The following is a 19,122-nucleotide window of genomic DNA, read 5'->3' as shown; positions in this document are numbered from 1 at the left end:
CCAGCAGGGGCCTCTGGGGGACTTAGTCTAGTAGTTGTGTTCTGTTCTTCAGAAGCTCTCTGCAGACTAACTAGACATCCTCTAATCTTGCTCTCTCTGGACCTGTCTGGCCCCTTGTGGTCTCTATTCTGTCCCTCTGACAGTGAGTGTCATTTGTCACAGCTCTGGACTGACCATATGGAAGCCACAGAGAACCCTTCCCTGGTCCCTGCAGCAGCTTCCAGGCGGGGAGGAAGTCCTGCCTCCCAAGACGAGCTGTGTGTCTCTGCAAACCAGTAGGCTTGGCAGCCTGGCCTCTAGTTCAAAGCCCCACCTTCACTGTGGAGGTCCAGTATCCTACCTGGCAAGTTGAGTCTTCGAGCTGACCCTGTGCCAGCTTCTAGGAGCATGTAGCCGTTTGCACAGCAAAGGGAGGCTGGACCCCCCTTGCATTCTTCAGTCCTGTGGACGAGAGGACATTTACCTGGTGGCTTGTTTCACTGAGGAAGGCATTCAGTGAGCGAATGCAAACTACACTCTGTCTTCACACGGCTTTATCCCGTGTTTCTGGAAGACTTGTTGTCTGTAACGAGAACATGGCAAGCTGGAAGGGCAGCTTCTAACCCTGGGTCAGAACTCCTGTCTGCCTTTCTCCAGAGGAAAAGGAAACCTACCCTTCTTTCACCTGTCACTCCACCCTGTGCTTCCTGCCTCCTTGAATATCTGAATCTGTACTTATGCGGCCTTTACAAATTTGACAGCTGTGTGCACTGAAGCCTGATGGTGGCTTGTGGACACATGGAGATCAGACCCGAGGAATAACTTCTCCACCCAGTTCATGGTGAAATAGCTTCTTGCCAGTCTTTATCCCTTTACTGATGGAAGCAGCCATGGGAATTAGAGCCTGCAGTGGATTTTTTTTAGACCCTCTGTTGACTTCTGGAATGATGTAACTTTCTGCACCTAGGTTTTCTGTACTAGTCATAGATCTGCCTCACAGCCATGGTGTGAGCCTCAGAAATAGGCATCAATAGAGTGCTCCGAGGATGTTTAGGACCAAGGTACCGTGACAGCATATTTTCTGCTCATCCCACAAGTGTGTCATCTGTCTCTTCCTCTCTTTGACTCTTCTAAACCTACCTGCCCCAACATTCTCTCGTTGGTCCACCATCTTTTTCTTTCTGCTTAGCCATCCATTCCTATCTACTCCATGAAAACACGCTCCTCCGTGGTTTGCACTGTGGATTCTGTGCCGTGTCATCTGTCTTTGCCTTGGGGACTGTTTATGTGCCGTGGTTCAGTGTCTCAGCACACAGCCTATTGCAAGTGCACTTCACACAATAGAGCTGTGTTAGTTTCATTTCCCTTCATTCCTTCTGTTCTTCAAGATGGTGAGATGTACACGCATGACCTCGGGCATCTGCCAGATGTTGTCTACACTGAGATTTCTATGGTCAGTGTGCAGAGGGGCTTGTTCAATGGTGACATTTTGTCTCTGTCCACAGCTACCCCGGTGCTCAGCTGCGAAGCTGCAACGCAGACAGAAAGGAGGCTAGATCTCGCTACAGTGACTCTGAGGAGAGGCGCGAGGCCACGGGCATCAAGATGCAGACCCCGCTCTCTGATAGATTACAGGTCATACATAGACACGAAGCTGCTAGTGGCCAGGTTCCTGGAGCAGTCCTCCTGCAGCATGACTCCGGACATTCATGAACTTGTAGAGAACATAAAGTCTGTTCTGAAATCCGATGAGGGGCACATGGAAGAAGCCATCACGAGTGCCAGTTTCCTAGAGCAGGTACCACTTCGCACAGCCCCAGGCTTGCTTCCAGTAATCGGTGTCACTACTCATCGGAGGCAGAGAGAGAGTCCATGGTCAGTCTCCAGAGACCTGGAGGAGGAGGGGGTTATGTCCTCAGAGAGGAAACTAGAGAGCTTTCTTTCTGGGCTTCATCACTTTCCCACAGTGCTCTTGACCCAAGGGAAGAGAACCTCACTTTCTGGGCAGTGAAATATGCCTGGTAAAAAGCAAAGGATCTGGGCACTGTGGGGTTTACCATGCATATGAGTTCCTGAATGGGAGCTTGCCCGGGATGTGGTGTTTTCTCGGCTCTTGAAAATGATGGCAGACTGAAGCTCATGACTGGCAAGGGTCTAGGAGCTGTTCCCATGCCCAGTGAGTTGCTGGGCTACACAAGTTGGCCGATGGGACTTAGAGCAGTGGTTCTCACCCTTCCTAACGCCGCAGCCCTTTCATACAGTTCTTCATGTTGTGATGACCCTCCCCTTCCCCCACCATAACATTATTTTTTTTTTGCTACTTCATAATTGTAATTTTGCCTCTGTTATGAATGGTAATGTAATTATCTGTGTTTTCTAATGGTCTTAGATGACCCCTGAGAAAGAATCATTTGACCACCCCAAAGGGGTCTCAACCCATAGGTTGAGAACCACTGAATTAGAGGACCAAATAGCTTTCTCTCCATAGATTAAAAAAGTAAAAGGTGCCCTAAACTGAAGCCACTTTGGTAAAAGACCAAACTGGGCGTACATGGAGTCCATTTGGGCCTTGGGTTTCTCATCATTAAATGGAAGGGTTGGGCTAGGTAGTCTCCACCCCTGCGTCCCCAGAGAAGTAGAATTTCCTCCCAGCCAGAACTTCCTCTTTACCCATTTGAGAGCTGTTGTTACCGCTTGGCTGTTAATTCATTCTCCTGGGTCAGTGGAGTGGATGCTGTAGATGGTCTACCATAGTGCCTTGTGTTACCTGTTCTGAAACAGTGGCTTCCACTTGATTGTCCTGTGAGGCTTGGTGGCAGTGAGACTCCTGATTCTTTCCCACTGACAAAGTCACACACCATAGTGACATGACAGTTCAGCTTTCCACAGATCCTCCCTCGTCAGGCCTATCTGGGTGAGAACTATTCTATAGCACTGTAGTTTTGAGAAGTGAAGTGCTACTGTCCCGTGTTTAAGGTTATAGGACTCATTAAAGACAGGTCTGTAGAGCGTTCACACATAAAGTGTCCTGCTTCTTTACGCTGATTAGCCACGGGGTTAGCAGAGCTACCTGAAGCATCATTGCTTTTAATTAGCATTTTATAAATCTGATCCAGAACAGTGGTTCTGTGTCGGTTCTACCTGCTTCTTGTTAAAACTCCCCAGCTTGGAGCTGGGGAGATGGCTCAGTGGGTAAAATGTTTGCTGTGTAGGCATGAGGACCAAGAGCAGATTCTCAGTACCTATATAAAAACAAGGCACCGTGGCACCAGCCTGCAACTCTGGTGGATCCTGGTGGCTCCCAGTCTAACCATTGTGGCTAGCATCAATTGCAGTGAGAGACTCTCTCTAAAAACTAAGGTGGAGAGTGATAGAGGAAGATACTGAATGCAACTCCGAGACTACACATTCACACCCAATCGAGTGTACTGCATACAATAAGATCCACCAATGGTTGCAAGAGGGCGGGTCAAAAGGCCAGCGCTAGTGAGGCTAACATCTTCCCTTCTCCTCTTCTTTTCCCAAAGATAATGGCCCCGTCACAGCCCAGCACATCCCAGGCCCAGGAGTTGAGCTGGAGGAGACAGCCCGGCCTGCTGCACCTGCGCAGCTGTGGAGATCTAAGCACCTTCTCTCTGACAGCAAGGCCGAGAGCCGAGAGGAGGCCCCAGCAGCGAGCGGAGGCTGAGCGGCCACACAGCCTTATTGGTGTCATTCGAGAGACTGTCCTGTGAACTGAGTGACATGGAAGGATGTCCCTCCTCAGTGCTGTTTACTGTCTGGGAGCCAGGGGCACCCCTCCCCCTCCCCCCACTGGGAACCCCTCAACCGGGTTCCTGGGGTGGGCACTTATTCCTGTTCTTTGGCTCCCTTTTTTTGCTGACGAGGGCACTCAGGTGAACTCGGGTGAAGTACGTTCTTCCTGGCCCTTCCAGTCTGTGTGTTCCTGGTTGGAGAAGAAGGCAGGGAGGGCTCCTTTGTCTGCTGGGTCTCACAGTATCCCCAAGGGGTGCACACTGGGTGAGCAGAAAGCAGGCTCCCTAGCCTTTGCCTGCCTCACCCCTCATGGCTCTTGTTGTTGCCAAGTTCATTCCCTTGCTGTAAGGGGAGAGCTGCCGGGCTATTTATAGCAGCCTGCCGCCTCTGGCTGCTCAGTGAGAGGAATTGGCAGGAGACATGATGGTTAACACCATGTGACTCCAGTCTTCCAGCCTCCTTTAGGTTACCCTCAATCCCTTCCTCTTTAGGAAAAGCAGCAGACCAGCTAAGCGGTGTTTTGTTTTCTTTTCTTTTGTTTTGTTTTTAAATGAAGGACGTTAAGGGTGAGCACTATGGTTGAGTCCATTCCTTCATGCTTGCAAACTAGAAGACAGAACAGAGAATAAAGCGCTGGCGTTGGAAAGTCTGGACTCCATGTGTAGTGTTTGTGTGATCTCAAATGACCAGGCCTTAACTCATGGAGGGTGAATTTTGGGCTGTGGTGGCCAGGGTGCCCCTCTAGGCCACCAAACTAAGTTCATTTCCACAGTTCCAGAGCCCCATAGATAACAATGCATCAGGCAAATCCTGGGCTGAATTTAACAGGTTAGCCTGAATGGCTCTGTGGACCTGCATTCTAGTGGGGTATAAAGAGAAAGTCAGTAAAGCAATTACTGATAGTACTGATGCTAAGAAGTAAGGGGGTGGTCAGGGAGGGCTTCTCTGAGGAAACGACATTTGATCTTGACCTTGACTTTGAGGACCAGGGGAGACTATTCGAGACAGAGACAGAGGCCAGGCATACTAGTGATCACAGAATCGTTTTTGAAGGAGAGGTGGACGGAAGCCTGGCTAGCTGCAACCTATGTTAACGGTGAGATACCACGGAAATTTCTAACACAAACAAGATAAACTTAATCCTATTTCGAAATGATCACTGTGCTGGTGGGAAAGTGGTTAATTTAAATGGGAGAGGAGGCAAGGAAATGGACTAAGGCTGCCTGGGGCGGTGAGCGCTGGTTTTATTGGGCCCCGCCTTAGTACTATGATGAGGGTATTAAATTCTCATCTGGTGCTCATCACAGCCTATTTAGTGGGAGCTGCTATTTTCTCCATTTTATAGGATAATGATATTTCACAACTTGTCCAAGATCACACAGAAACCAAGGGGTAGAGCTGACATTCACACCCAAGTGGCCAGACTCGGGAACCTCTCTGTGTCCAGCTTCTCAGGTGGTAGTATTTGTGTTCCCGGTTGCGGAGCATCCTGCATCGTTCATGGGACCATAGCCTCCCCTGACTCTATCAACCATTCATATTAGAGTGGCCTCAGGGGTCACTGAGCTGTCCTGGAAAGTGGGCTTTGGAAACGTTGAGAAACGAAGGGCCGTGAGCAAGCTGGGTCTGGCTGAGTGCCTGAGTGAGGTGCATTAGGGGCCTCCTTCCCCAAGGGCGGTTTCTGTTGTTACCACCTCCGCTCCATCCTGAATGAGAGACACCTCTTCTGGCCTCTCTAAAAGTCCTCATTGTCACCATGTAGCTTTGCACCACAGCCTGGGCTGCTGCCCAAGGTCAAACCTGCTTTCTCTGTGAGTCACTGTGTATCACAAACCTCTGCTCTCACCGCTGGTCACTCACAGGGTAGACTGCCCAGGAACCGGGTCGGTCTTGCCACGTCCCTTGGCATTCTCTTCAGCCGCCTTTTTCAGGGGGAGGGCTAGGAATTCTCAGCCTACCAAGGGCTTCTCCCCATAGTTTGTAAGAGAAAGTACTGGCCACATCTCTGTGTGTGGCTAGACTTTTCATACCCTCTGCCCATAGCTGCAGCTCTTTCCAATCTCTTTCCCGACTCCCTTGCTGGTTGCCTTGGACCACTGAGTGTATAGCATGCCTTGAAGGCTCAGGGCAGATGGCTGGGTATCAGAAGTGTGAACCTTTGAGGCATGGTACAGAGATGCCCCCGTGTGTCCTGAGGACAGGGTGGTTGACAGACATAAGCCAGCAAGGAAAGACATGACACCTGAGGGCACCACCCAAAGGGCAGCAGGTGGTAGGGGGGCTGCCTCAGTTTATTAGAATTGCCTCTGCAGGGTCAAAATGTCTCATGGAAGTCTAGAACCTGAATGTGTTGGCGAAGGGTCCAATCTCTTCCTTGACCTCCACCCTCTTTGTAATATTGCAATATTGATGATACTACCGTATTTTATGAGTGTTTATCTCATGAGGCACTTAGAAATAATACCATTCATCCCCCCCGCCCCCCCCCGCCCCGTGTGTGTAAATATTCTCAAATGCCAAAGTATTAAAAGTGTGGCATGCATATACATAGGTTAACTGAGTATATATAGGGCAGGCTGTTTTTCATTAAAACACCACAGGGATCCACGGTCCAGAGGTAGAGACAAAGGATTTCAAGTGTGACATCAGAATGATAACAGCATTGATTACTGAGCAGAGAAATATTTGAAGTAAGTCTTCACTAGCAAAGTGAATGTCACTCAGGATATCTGGATGCCTAGAGCCTTGTACAGTTATTGTTGGCCCTGCTTCAGTTGAGTAAGAACACGACGCTCACTTTGTGAGCTTGGCGCAGGATAAATCAGGACAGGGGTTGCCCCTTCAAAATGTTCCAGCAAGCTCTATATCTGGGTTTCTGAGGCCAGAGAGGAAGACTTTCCCAGCTTTTGCACTTTAGGAAGACTGGCTGAAGGCTTACTGCCCCAAGAGTCCTGCCTGGTAGTGAGGTTTCAGGGAGGAGGCTCTGAAGTCCAGCTGCCTGCCTGCTTACATTTACCACAAGAACCAGACATTTGCTGAAGGACCTAACTGGCAAAAATCTGGTTACCCTCCAGAAGTTCCTACAGGCCAAGCTCAGCCATCATCCCAACCCACCGACTACAGAAGCAAGCAGTGATGTAAAAACAGAGAAAAATCAATTAGTGTCCATTGGGATGGTCGGAAGATAAGGGGGTCCAGTGACCCCAGATTTGTCTTGGTGTGTTGATAGACGCTTTAGGTTCAAACTGAGGATGAAACGCAGCAGGAGGATAGATGTTTGTATAATTTAGCAGTCTTAGTCAAAGGTTGGCCCATCATCACCTCGGCTTCTGAATTCTGAATTCTGAATTATGGCAGTTGTCAGAGGGCCCTGTCTGGTTCTGCTAAGATAGGTGATCTGCTCCAGGGTGTGTGCCTGCCCTCATCTCATGGGTGGTCTACCCTGCCTACCCGGAATCCATGGTGCTGTAGGAGAAGGACCAGGATTTAGTGTTGGAGTTTCAAAGGGGGATGAAGTTAGTTAGGAGCCTCACTTCTCAGACACCTAGGCTGAGACCGTCAGGCAGCGTTCCAGCAGGAGTCTGGCCCAAAGTAAAGGAGACAGGCACAAAGTGCAGGTGGAGGTGCCGCTCATCCTGGGCCTGTTACCTCGTGAGCACAGGTGAGGATGGGCGCTTTGTAGGAAAGCATCTTTTCCATGCCTGGTAGGGTTGCAACCGTGTGTCTGTAGCCTTTTGAGCAATTTCTTTCAGTTGGACATACGCACCTCAGCTTCCTCCATGTCTTTTTATAGTTTCATAATACAACCCCCTTTAAAATTATTATAGTCCATAGTCATGGCATCCGCTGTGCAGGTCCTTTGTGTCATGTAAGTTAGAAGTCAGCATCGGCTAGGTCTAAAGTACAAGACAAGTGAACGGTTATTGCAGGGGAGTACATCGCTTTACTTAAGAGCCATGGGAGACTGCTTCATCTGCAGATCAGCCACGAACGAACGTGTGTATTTATTTCTATGGGGAAGGGTTAGAATAGGTTTGGGGGACACATTGCTCATCATTCAAAATGTGTCTGTCCTTGTATAGGAGTTAATCTAATCTCCACCGAGATTTTATTATCTAAAGTCTACCATGCTGGCCTGGAGAGATGTCTCAGCAGTAAAGGGTGACTGCTATTTTTCCAGAGTTCTGTTTCTAGTCTTCATGTTGGGAGCTTCAGGGGATCTGATGCCCCCTCTGGCCTCAGAGGGCACCTGCACACACTTGGCATCACACACACACACACACACACACACACACACACACACACACACACGACAGGGGCTGGGGGTGGGGAAGGTTTGTTGAAGCTCCTTGGAACAAGGACAGTCTGGTTGGATTGACACTCACCTTGGCAGTTACTGGCCCTAACCAGTTTGCCCTTGCCTCCTTGCTTTTGTTTGCTTTCTTGAGTGTCCGGGTTTCAGCAGGATCTACAGATTCCCTGGCTCAGCCTTAAAACAAAACAACAACAACAAAAAAGATCTTTCAGATTAACTTTCAAAACTCCTCTGTTTGTGTTCTGACCTTAATCTTGTTTCTGGGTTACACTGGTTTGCATTGGTCTGAGGCCCACTTGAGTCTAAGTCACCTGTCTCCCCTGAACCGGTTTTCTATGGTGTTCGCCTGGACATTGAAGAGGAGACTGGAAGGGAGCAGGAGCAAGTAGGCACTGGCCCCACACACCCGGTACCTCCTCTCTGTATAGGAGGCTGTGAGTAACTGAAGATCCCTGGAGAGGCCTGCAGTGCCAAAGTCCAAGGCTCTTTAAATCCCTCAACATCAGAAGAACTGGAGCTGCCTCCAGCCTCTCCACGGGAGAGGAGATTTTGAGGCAAAACAAAGGAGCCTATCTCCACCTTTCCCTGGGCTGCCACAGCTGAGAACAACTGAGGGAGCCCCTGGAAAAGGCCTCAACACAGCCATCTTTGTTTACAAGGTGTTCCTCCCTGGGGCTTCTGAAAAGCAAGTCAGGCCTGCAGCCAGAAGGCAGCACTTTTCTTCCACTTCACTCAGCTAGTCACTCAACAGGTATTTACTGAGCTACAGGCTCCTAGGCAGAGGGCCAGGGGCTGAGGAGGCAAAGATAAGCAAGAAGAGAGAGGGCAATGCTGTTCACCTTGGCAGGTAGTGCATGCAGGTCATAGCAAGGAGACAAGTATTGAGAACAGGGAAAAAAAAAAAGGTTTAAAGGCAAGGTGCGCTTGGTGGGCATATGTGTCAAAAGAAGCAAACATTTTCTCCTTTAGAATTTCACAGGATGCTGTTGTTATAAACTCAAAATGTGACCTGTAGGTGACCCTGCTGTCAGAATGGCAGTACTCCCTGTTAAGAAGAAAAATTAGGAGGTCACCTGTTTTCAGTTCTTTCTCTAACCCTTTATTTCCCTCCTGCCTCCCACCCCAAATAAAAACAAGAAACACTAGAATTTATTTATATCTATTGATGTTGTAGGTCTAGATGGAAAAAACAAAAGTAAATGTCCCACTGCTCTTTTTTTTTTTTTTTTTTTTTAAGGCAAGGTGTGACTTTATTCAAGAGGGTCTGTAGTGAGGGAGAGAGGTCAGATTCAGCCCAACGACAGAGATTTCTAGTAGGGTGTGTGGTGGTAGTGTCCTGTTGCCGGGGTTAGAACCCAAAACTTGGTGCACGCTGGGCAAGTCTGCTCCTATGGAGCCACATTCCCAGCCTTCGGGTAATTCTTGATTTATCAATTCAATCAAATGATTGCAGAAGGCAGGTCAAAGTGAGAAGATGGAAGGCAGGCAGAGAATGAGGTATTGGTCAGACCGGAAGGGTGCAGTTTTCTTACTAAAATTGGACTAAGTACATCAGGGTAGAGTCTGAGCATCCAACAAGGAAACTTGAGAGGGCCAGGGGATTAAGAGGTTGCTCCAAGAGAGAATCTGCAGTCTGTGTCCTTTTCAGAGTAGGAAGCTCTGCCACCCACGCCTTGCCTCAGGCTTATGGTTTTTGAGTAGGGAGCTCCTCTTATCCCAGTAGCTGGCAAGCTCTCTTGTGTTTTGCCTTAACTAAAAGGCAAGAGGCAAACATTCAGGATGAATCATCGTCCTGCTCTTGCCAAGTGGCTGGAGGCCCCAGGTCTGCAGAGGCTTTTCCAGTGCCTGTTAGATACTGTGTGTGGATTCTAACCCAAAAAGAGGAATTCACAGTGGACTTGGGGGTGGGAGGACAAGAGGGAGAGAGGGGGCAGGGCACAAGAGACTTCCAAGCAAGGAGAATTGTCTTGTGAGCTGCTTTGCCTGTGTGCCTCAAGCCTGCTTGCAGAAGGTGAGCAGGTTTTTAACAGTGAACCTAAGAAGGGAGCTAGAGGCATCTAATCGGGAAGGCTGCTGCTTTATTTTGTAGCTCAGGAGCCCAAATATTCAATGAAAGAAATGTACTTGCTTGAGGTTACATAATTGCCAAGTGGTAGAACCGTAGTATCTATCTATTTTCTGCCTCAGTCATGAGCGATTGCTTGTTTCTCCAAGGACACTGATGGGTGGAACCTGGGAGGGAAGGAGAGTACTCAGAGACTCACGTGGAGTGGGAACACCAACCCCATGACATCACTTCTCTTTAAAACTTTTTTACATCTATATACATAATTACTTATGTATTTATTTCTTGTGTGTGCATGTGTATGGACACATTGCCGTGTATTTGTAGAGGTCAGAGATTACCCTGCAGAGGTTGACTTTCTCCTTCCACTGTGTGGGTCCCAGAGATTCGACTCAGGTCATCAGGCTTAGCAGCAAGCGCCTTGCGCAGGTGAGCCCTCTCGCTGGCCCAGCGTCTGTTTTAAAAAGAGTCACGATGACACCAAAGATGGATTGCCAGTCTGTAATCCCAGCATTTACAAAATGGAGATGAGTCATGAGTTCGGGCCAGTCTGAATTATGTAACAAGGCCCTGTCTACAAACAAACAAACGAAGTCTGACTTTATTATGTTTTTTAGAACTATATTATTATTATTACTACTACTATTACTATTATTATTATTAATTGCATTGGCTGGCGTTTCTTTTTTTATTTTTTATTAGATATTTTCTTCATTTACATTTCAAATGCTATCCCCTTTCCTAGTGTCCTCTCCGAAAATCCCCTATCCCCTTCCCCCTCCTCCTGCTCCCCAACCCACTCACTCCAGCTTCCTGGTCCTGACATTCCCTATACGGGCATAGGGCATAGAATCTTTGCAAGACCAAGGGCCCCTCCTCCCATTGATGGCTGACTAGGCCTTCCTCTGCTACATATGCAGCTAGAGCCACGAGCTCTGGGGGATACTGGTTAGTTCATATTGTTGTAGAGCTCCTATAGGGTTGCAGACCCCTTCAGCTCCTTGGGTGCTTTCTCTAGCTCCTCCATTGGGGGCCCTGTGTTCCATCCAATTGATGACTGTGAGCATCCACTTCTGTGTTTGCCAGGCACTGCCATAGCCTCACAAGAGACAGTACACTGTGGAGGAGCGTTGATAGTCCTTTTCCTGATCGTAGAGGAAAGATCCCTGATACTTTCTTACCTTTTTATTTTTAGAGACAGGGGCTCATGTAGTCCAGGCTGGCCTTGAACTTCTGAACTCCTGGTCTCCATGGCCACCACTTGTCAGGCACTGGTGTTACAGGCATGTGTCACCATGACTTCTTTAAGCAGTGCTGAGGATTGAGCCTTTCATACAAGCGAGGCGAGCACTTTACCAGCTGAGCTACATCCTAGGCTCCAAAGTATATATTATTCATATTAAGATGGGCCCATACTATGATATTAATGGGTTTCTATTGGCACAACTCTTGAATTATTGAACAAATCCCTCTAATTTGTGATGCATTATTTCTTAATGTAATGTTGGACTCTGCTAATATTTAGAAAATTCCCAATGGTATTTGTCAATGGTATTTGTCTGTATATGTTTTTTTACACTGACTTCCTCTTGTTTCCACATAGATATTATATTTGCTCTATAAAATTAGGATGTCTCCTTCCTTTTTTTTTTTTGTGCTCTGAAATACCTCAGAGCATTGGAATATCTGATCTTTGATACATTGATAGGGATGGTAGATTTCTTGTTTAGGTTCTTTTGTGGGGGGATAATTCTTCGATACATGTCTGTAATTGTGTAATATATATTCCTTCCACACCTGCTGGTACGTGCTTCTTAGGGCCTTCATTTCGGGGAGACTCCTGTGTCATTTAAACTTATATTAAGTAAACTTGTATAGTTTGATTTGTTTATTTATTTATATTTGTCTTGCTTATGAGCCCATGTATGATGAAGAGTTTCACCCCCCCCTAAGATTTCTTTTGAAGCCCACCACAGTGATACTGGGTGCCCAGAGGCACTTAAGGATTTATCCTTGCTGGGGTTTGTCACAAAGGGCAGTTGGGAGTAGGACGCTGCTGTCCTTCAGAATGGCCCAGACAAGCAGCTGCCTGCATTTACACACTCAGCATGTGCTTTCTGATATCAGTCGGGCACAATCCCAGATACTGGGTGCTATGGTTGATGGAACTAAGCAGCGAATTCCGACAAAATCAGAGACCGTGCAACAGGTCTGTGGGAGGCTTCCTAAAGGGAGGGGTAAAGGGAAACAGCTGCCTCTGGGAGAAGGAAGGGAAGTGGGGAGGAAAAGTGAGGCATTTTAATTAGGGCTGTGGCACATGTGCAGGAGGAGAGGCTATAGAGGACGAGCGGCAGAGGCAACAATGGGAATATGTCATCTCTGGAGAGCTAGTGATGACCGGTCTTGCTGTCACCAGGGACCCCGGGGCTGACCATGAAGGTGCCTGATGGTCCAGGTCCTTCAGGGCTGGCAGTGGAGATGCCTGACTGCTAACGGTGGTGAGTGTGAAAGGTTCCCTGAAGTCTCATGTGCTTGAACACTTAATCCCCAGCAGGGCCAATAGCCTGGCCCCGGAGGGTTGGGTCACACAAGGAGGGCTTTAAGGGTATATCCACTCCTGGCTCTGACCTATACTCTGTTTCCTGTTATCTAGGTGCTATAAGCTCACCCTTGTCCCCACACCGTTTCTCCAGGCCTCCATATCTGCCCTGTAAGATGGACTGAAATGTCCTTGAGTGGTGACCCCAAATATACCTTTACTTTCCTAAATTGCTCCTGTCTGCTAGTTTGTCACAGTGATGGAAAAGATAAAACACAGGAACCCCTCATCGAGTGGAGGACAGAGGATTATGTGTCACCAGTTCGTAGGTTCTCTCCTTCGACTAAGCAGGGTAGGGCTGAGGGTATTAAGGAGCCAGCAGGGTGCTGTAGGTGGGGAAGGAATGTTGTAGATGGTAGTAGTTGGTCCTAAAAAGGGCAGTCACAAGCTGTGGTCAGATTCAGGTACCCCTACAATCCCTGTATACCAAAGGCGGTGCTGCTGACCCAGCACCAGAAGTCTCTGTTGCTTCTCTGCCTTCCTGGCCAATTGATGACTCTCCCCAAACACTCATGTTACATAGATTGCCACGATGCTGATGCAGTGGGCCAAGAAGTGAACAAGACAGAGACTTCATCACCCATACAGCACTCACAGAGTGACAGGGAAGAGATGCAGAGAGCAGATGCCTCAATTTAATATACTCAGCTCTGGGAAAGGCATGTCATGCCACTTGGAGGTGGATGGGGCAGGGTGTTGGTAGAGGTGGTGAGTAGTGCATTGTGGGAACATCCTGGAGTCTGAAGAGGACTTCTGCTGACAGTCACCAGGTAGTTACTGAGACTGAAGAGCTGTTTGGAGGACCGTGTGGTCCCAGGTATCTCCAGGAATCGCAGAGGCTGGAGCTGGACAGAAGTTGGAACCAGGCTTGGGGTACATTAAGGCCTGGGACTTCATCCTGTCTGTCCAGCCAGAGGCCTGGGAACTAGTACCTGCAGTGAGGTTCCAAGTGTGAACAACTGGACTCTTCTTGCAATATTATTACTGAAACCTTGAGAAAGGTTTGGGATTTAAGAACCAAAATATGAATTGCATACAAGATTATCAAAGAAATCATCAAAACTGCCAAATATCTAGCAATGGGGCAGAGGGGTGTTTTTCTTTAGAAGTGTAATAGTAACTTTTATTTGCCAGATGTACTTGTCATCTCAGAGGCTTGCTGCTGAATAAGCCCACCCTTTCTAGTTCTCTCTGAACTCTGGCTGGCTGGTTCAACTCAGCTGTTCTGGCTCAAACTCCTCTCCTAGCTGACTGATTGAAACTGGCTCCTCTCAGCTTTTGACTGAACTGCTCTGCTTGGAACGACTGCTTCATGAACTGAACTGCACTGACTACGCTGTCTGCACAAGATGAACAGAACGGCACAAACTCCACTGAACTCCACTGCACTGAACGGAACTCCACTGGACTCCACCGCATTGCCTGAACTTAACTGACGTCTCAATTACTCATCACTTTTCAAACACTGATGCTTCTTTCTACTAACCAACCTTACCTCCATTATTTATGATTAAGGGTGTGTGTACTGAGGCCCTGTCTGTATTCTACTCAGAGGAATTAAAGTTATGTTTATATTCCGGCCAGATCATACAGACCCAGAAGGTCTTTGGATATGATCTCTTGCCAGAGCAGCCATGTTACTGGATTAAAATTCCCCTACAAGAAGTATCTTTATAGCTTGGGGTGTGGCTCGGTGACAGTGCCTGTCTAGCATATTTGAAGCCTGGGGTTTGATCCCTAGCAAGATTTTCTTTTTTTAAAAAAATATAAGATAGCATAATAAAAGCATTAGAAATGTTTTCAGATAATTCCCAGTGAGGCAGTGAAAGGGGGTTTAAAAGGACAACTTTATATTTAAAAGTGTGAAAGGAAGCCTGTCTTAGGCCACTAGGGTTCTGGATTCTCTTTGGATAGTGAGGCAGTCCATGGTTGTGTGTCCCTGCCCCGCCCCCTTTTCAGTTTCCCCAGGTATGTGGCTCTGTATTAGTTTTCTGGTCCCTGCCCTTAAACAGACTCCTTCATCGCCTGTGCTCTGACCACGCTGCTCTGGCTTCCTCAGTGTTCTTTAAGCAGGCTGAGGACCTGTTCCTGCCTCAGGACCAACCTCCGAGCCAGCTGCTTTGTATCTGGGTCAGCCTCACAGAAGTTGCGTGCAGGGTCATTGCAATACGCGTGGTCAGCGATCACACGGTTGTTGCAGCAGGAAGCAGTTCAGCGCCTGATGGGGAAGCAAGGTCAGAGGACAGGGAGACCAATTTCTCCTGAAACCTTTGGAGTATCATTGTCCCACATCCTCCAGAATGCAACCCCAGGTGAATGTTGCACACCTCTGAGTTGTACAAATCGTGAGTGTCCCAGGTCAGGAGAAACACACGCCAGGGTTAGATTGGCGGGAACTCTGAAAACCCAGTGGCGGGCCACGGTGGTGGAAGGGATGTTCTGGAATGTGGGCAGGGTTGCTGGGAAGCCCTCCAAGGGTCTGTGTTCCAGCTTGATAACTTTCTTTCGCTGCTTGATTTACCTTTTCATGAAAGTATCTCGAAAGGCAAAACAATCGAAGGGGGAGGGGCTTTCTTCCTTGCCACGCCCTCACCTGCTTTGGAAGGATAAACCAAAGGATCATCAGATGACTAGAGAATTGAGGACAATAAAAACACTGCGTGCTTGCCTTCATCTGGAGTACTGTAGCATTTTGCTGTCTGCCACCAGGTGGCGGCAGAGTACCACAGTTTGACCCAACGACCCAGGGTGGGGATGCGGGGGAGACATAACAGGACCCAGTGACAGGGAAATGCCTGATCTACCCGAAGCTCCTGCTGTCACTCATAACACATTTTTTTTTAAGTGAGAAATGAAATAGAAAACAGGTTTCATCCTATGCCTTCCTAGGTGGACCCCATGATCTAACTGTTCCAGGCCCTCTGTGCTTTTCACGGCAGAAAACACCCTGGTCCCATCTCCCGACTCACTTCTTCAAATTTACCTGCATTTGGGAGCTCCCAGATAGAGACTTTACCTTATCAGTTTTGTTAATTTAGACAATTGCCAAAGTTGTCCATCAGGCCCTGATGTGTGTAAGTCTATGGTGTAAATTGCTGAGAGTCCTTAGCGATGTGGGCATGCTACTGCACACACACACACACACACACACACACACACACACACACACACACACCAGGGGCTGGGACCCACCCGATGCGGAGTGCAGGAGGCATTGTGTCCTGATGATGCTGTACCTTTGTTACCAGCGATTTGCTTTGATTGTGTGTGTGTGTGTGTGTGTGTGTGTGTGTGTGTGTGTGTGTATGTCAGAGGTCAGAGATTGATAGTCACTCATAGGCTGTACTGGCTGGACATCGGGTCCCTCAGGAGCCTGTTGTGTCTCCTTACTGCTCTGCTGGGTTTACAGGCCTGCCCTGCCATACTGTCACCCTGGGGCTTTTAATGGGCCCTGAGGATAGGACCCAGGTGCTCAGGCCTGCAATGCAAGTCCTTTATTAGATGAGCCATCTCTCGTGTTCATGAATCAATTTTTAGTAATAATTGTATCCAACATTGTTTCCTGCAGGGGATTCAGAGCTGGGTGCCACACACCATGGGCTTGGGCTGTCCCCACGGGAGATTACACACCCAACCCTCTGGTGAAGCCACCAGGACACAGTAAAGGGCTGTGGTCATTTTTTTAAAGACCAGTGTCCCTCTGGAGTCAGTGAGGTGGTGACATTCCACAGCTCTTTTCCTTCCGTGTTCTCTTCACTAGGAACCAGGGCTAGCTTGGGGGCATGGGAAGGAAGCTGCCTCTCTCGCTGACTGGGAGATGAATGTATTCCCTTCAGCTTCTCTGGTGGAATGGTCTGTACAATTCTCCTAGGGACTCAGACCTGCAGGCAGCTGCATTCAGTCTGGGCCCTTTTAATTAGCAGTTCAGCGTCCTTGGCCCACTGCCCTCTGGAGGATCCAAGCCTGTTTCCTTAACAACAACAACAACAATGGGAGGAGGAGGAGGAGGAGGAGGAGGAGGAGGAGGAGGAGGAGGAGGTTGCTGTGGCTGCTGTGGGGTCCCAGGTCTGTCAGATGGGAAAGGGTGGAGTGTGTGACCAGTGAGGGGCTCATCTTTGCAGAAGCAGGCGTTGTTCTTTCCAGCTTCAGGTTCTTGGAAGCAGACTTCGTGTGGGGAAGGTCCTGTATCTGCTGATGCCCTATAGCACGGACCAAATTCCTTTTACAAATGTTAGGAGCTGGGCAATGGTAGACGGTATGGAAGGATGCCAGGTCAAAGCTATTTAGCGGGTATCAAGGAGCATAGCGTGCTTGGGCTGGCTGCCTCTGGCTTCTTCTATTCCCTCCTGTGCCTGGGTTCCTCTGGCGGGTGTGTGGGAGTGAGGCACTCCCTATGGCTCAGCCAAGTGCCCCTGTACTGGCCAGGAAGAGACCTGTGTGAGGTGTGACCTCTGGCCCCAGCAGGGCTGGCTGCCCGAAAGAAAAGCTGAGGCCATGAGGAGAGAGTGGCATGGAGCTAACCACTGTGCCCACCCCTTCTGTGGTAGGAAACTGCAGGAGGGGTTTGCTGTAGTACACCTGGCCCGACACTCAGCAGCTGAGGGGTGTGTGTGTGTGTGTGTGTGTACACATGTGTGCATGCTGATGGCCATGCAGCCTGTCAGCCAGCCACAGTGGGCATGCACTGCCATTCTCCTGACATTACACAGCCCTGATTCTGATTAGCTTCCCAAATCTCATTTGCTCTTCTGTGCCCAATCTGAACTTGGGAGTCACAAGGGGAGAATTCTAGGAAACAATAGTCTAAATTTTAAGTCGACTCGGGGAATTCTACTGCATTCTTTTTATGCTGCCGTGTGTGTGTGTGTGTGTGTGTGTGTGTGTGTGTGTGTGTGTGTGTGTGTGTGAGTTACTCAATTACTCACCAGGCTGTTCCAGGGCTTATGTCTTTGGATTGTATGGTCTCCACTAAATGACTTGACAGACTCCTGGGTAGTCTATAAGCAGGGTCACTGTACTGCAACCAGCCTGACACTAGGGCTCCAGGATCTGAGCCTGCTCTTAGCCTCTGGGTTTGCCGAGTGGAGTCCCAGCCCTGACTCTGCCTGCAGTTGTAGTGTCCTCATCTGGAATGATCCTGTGGGTAGGGGAGGTCTATAAAACTCCTGACTCCTGCAGCTGCCCACCGGGAATCAGGAGCAGTTGTGACTTTTCTCTCCTTATTCCACCAGAGGGAGTCATATCTAGTGTTTGGTTTCTGAAGCCTGGGGTTTCCTTGAGAGAAAGCAAAGGAGGTGCTGGGGAGAGTTGAACACACACGCTGAAGCAATTAGCAATTAGAGATGTGTGCTTACAGTTCCTAGGTCACCTCCATCTGCCAAAGCCACCCTTTGCCTGCCAAGCTCACTGCGGTCACCGGAGTCAAGCGCTGTAGGGAGAGGCTGGCTTCCTGGCCCTCGTGTGTGCTACTCTGTCAATGTGGGACACCAAGAGTCCCCTCTCCAGTCTCAGAAAGGCCCTTTCTAACGAATCTCCATAAAATAACAACCACCAAATTTACTCCATGCTAAATGAAGAGGTTTTAAGTTGTGGTAGAAGATATGGAAACATAAAATGTTTACCACTTTAACCACTGGAAATTTAAAGTTGAGTGAAATACATTAAACATAATTTGCATTGCTGCATGTTGAACTTCATTCAGGACCTCCCATGGGCAAGATCAGTCTGCCGCTGAGCTGACTACCTGGCCCGAGCTGCTGTGTGTGCGTGTGCTTGTATGTGTTCCAGTGTTAAATGTATGGGTGGGCATGCACACATGGAGACGTGTGGAGGCCAGGGGTCGTATCAGCAAGTGTTCCCCTCAATTACTCTGCAGCTTATTTTTTGAGACAGGGCTCCTCAATGACCCTAGAGCTCATAGATTCAGCTAGACTGCTAGCCAACAAGCCCGAGGGATCCTCTCTCTTCACATCCCCAATGCTGGAAATAGACTTTTTACCTAGTGCCAGGGACAGAACCCAGGTCCATTATGCTTATGTGGCAAGCACCTTATTGGCTAAGTCTTCTCCCTCAGCCACCTTAGTTGTTTTTAAGTGAGAGGTTTAGTAACCAATGTAAAATACACAATTAACCCTCAGGGCTCACACAGTCTGCAGAGTCTTTAAAGAAGGGATCACTTCGTATCAGGGGACCGAAACCCTAGGAGTGCATTTGCATTCAACATTGGAGGAAGGTTATGTTTTCTGCGTGCCTTAACGTCTTGTTCATTAACAAAATTAACCAACCACTTTGCTTCCTATAGGTGATGTGTTTATAAAAAAAAGATAAAGAGAAGGGGGATTTGTTCTATGGGGGGGTGGTGGTGAGGTATGGGGCAAGCAGGGTGTCTCAACGGGCTCATGCCAAGGC

The 19,122-nt window shown here is 48.5% G+C and overlaps 1 protein-coding gene across 4 annotated transcripts in view; it reads left to right on the top strand.

Moving 5' to 3' along the window:
• Positions 1 to 4,388, top strand: part of Fam189a2 (family with sequence similarity 189, member A2) — a 58,687-nt gene extending 54,299 nt beyond the window's left edge. For 2 of the 4 annotated variants that reach the window (XM_006527156.4, NM_001114174.1), the window contains 2 exons: positions 1,485 to 1,777; positions 3,507 to 4,388. In XM_006527156.4, the coding sequence (XP_006527219.1) occupies positions 1,485 to 1,777; positions 3,507 to 3,713 (500 nt within the window). In that variant the 3' untranslated portion in view covers positions 3,714 to 4,388. Of the gene's footprint in view, positions 1 to 162; positions 1,778 to 3,506 lie in introns of all 4 variants that reach the window. The other 2 variants (XR_386486.4, XR_001782594.2) reach the window with 2 other exon arrangements.
• Positions 4,389 to 19,122: the final 14,734 nt, after the last annotated feature.

This window comes from Mus musculus, chromosome 19 (genome assembly GCF_000001635.26).
Source record: "Mus musculus strain C57BL/6J chromosome 19, GRCm38.p6 C57BL/6J".
Classification (NCBI taxonomy): domain Eukaryota; kingdom Metazoa; phylum Chordata; class Mammalia; order Rodentia; family Muridae; genus Mus; species Mus musculus.
This window is presented reverse-complemented; position numbering and strand designations above follow the sequence as displayed.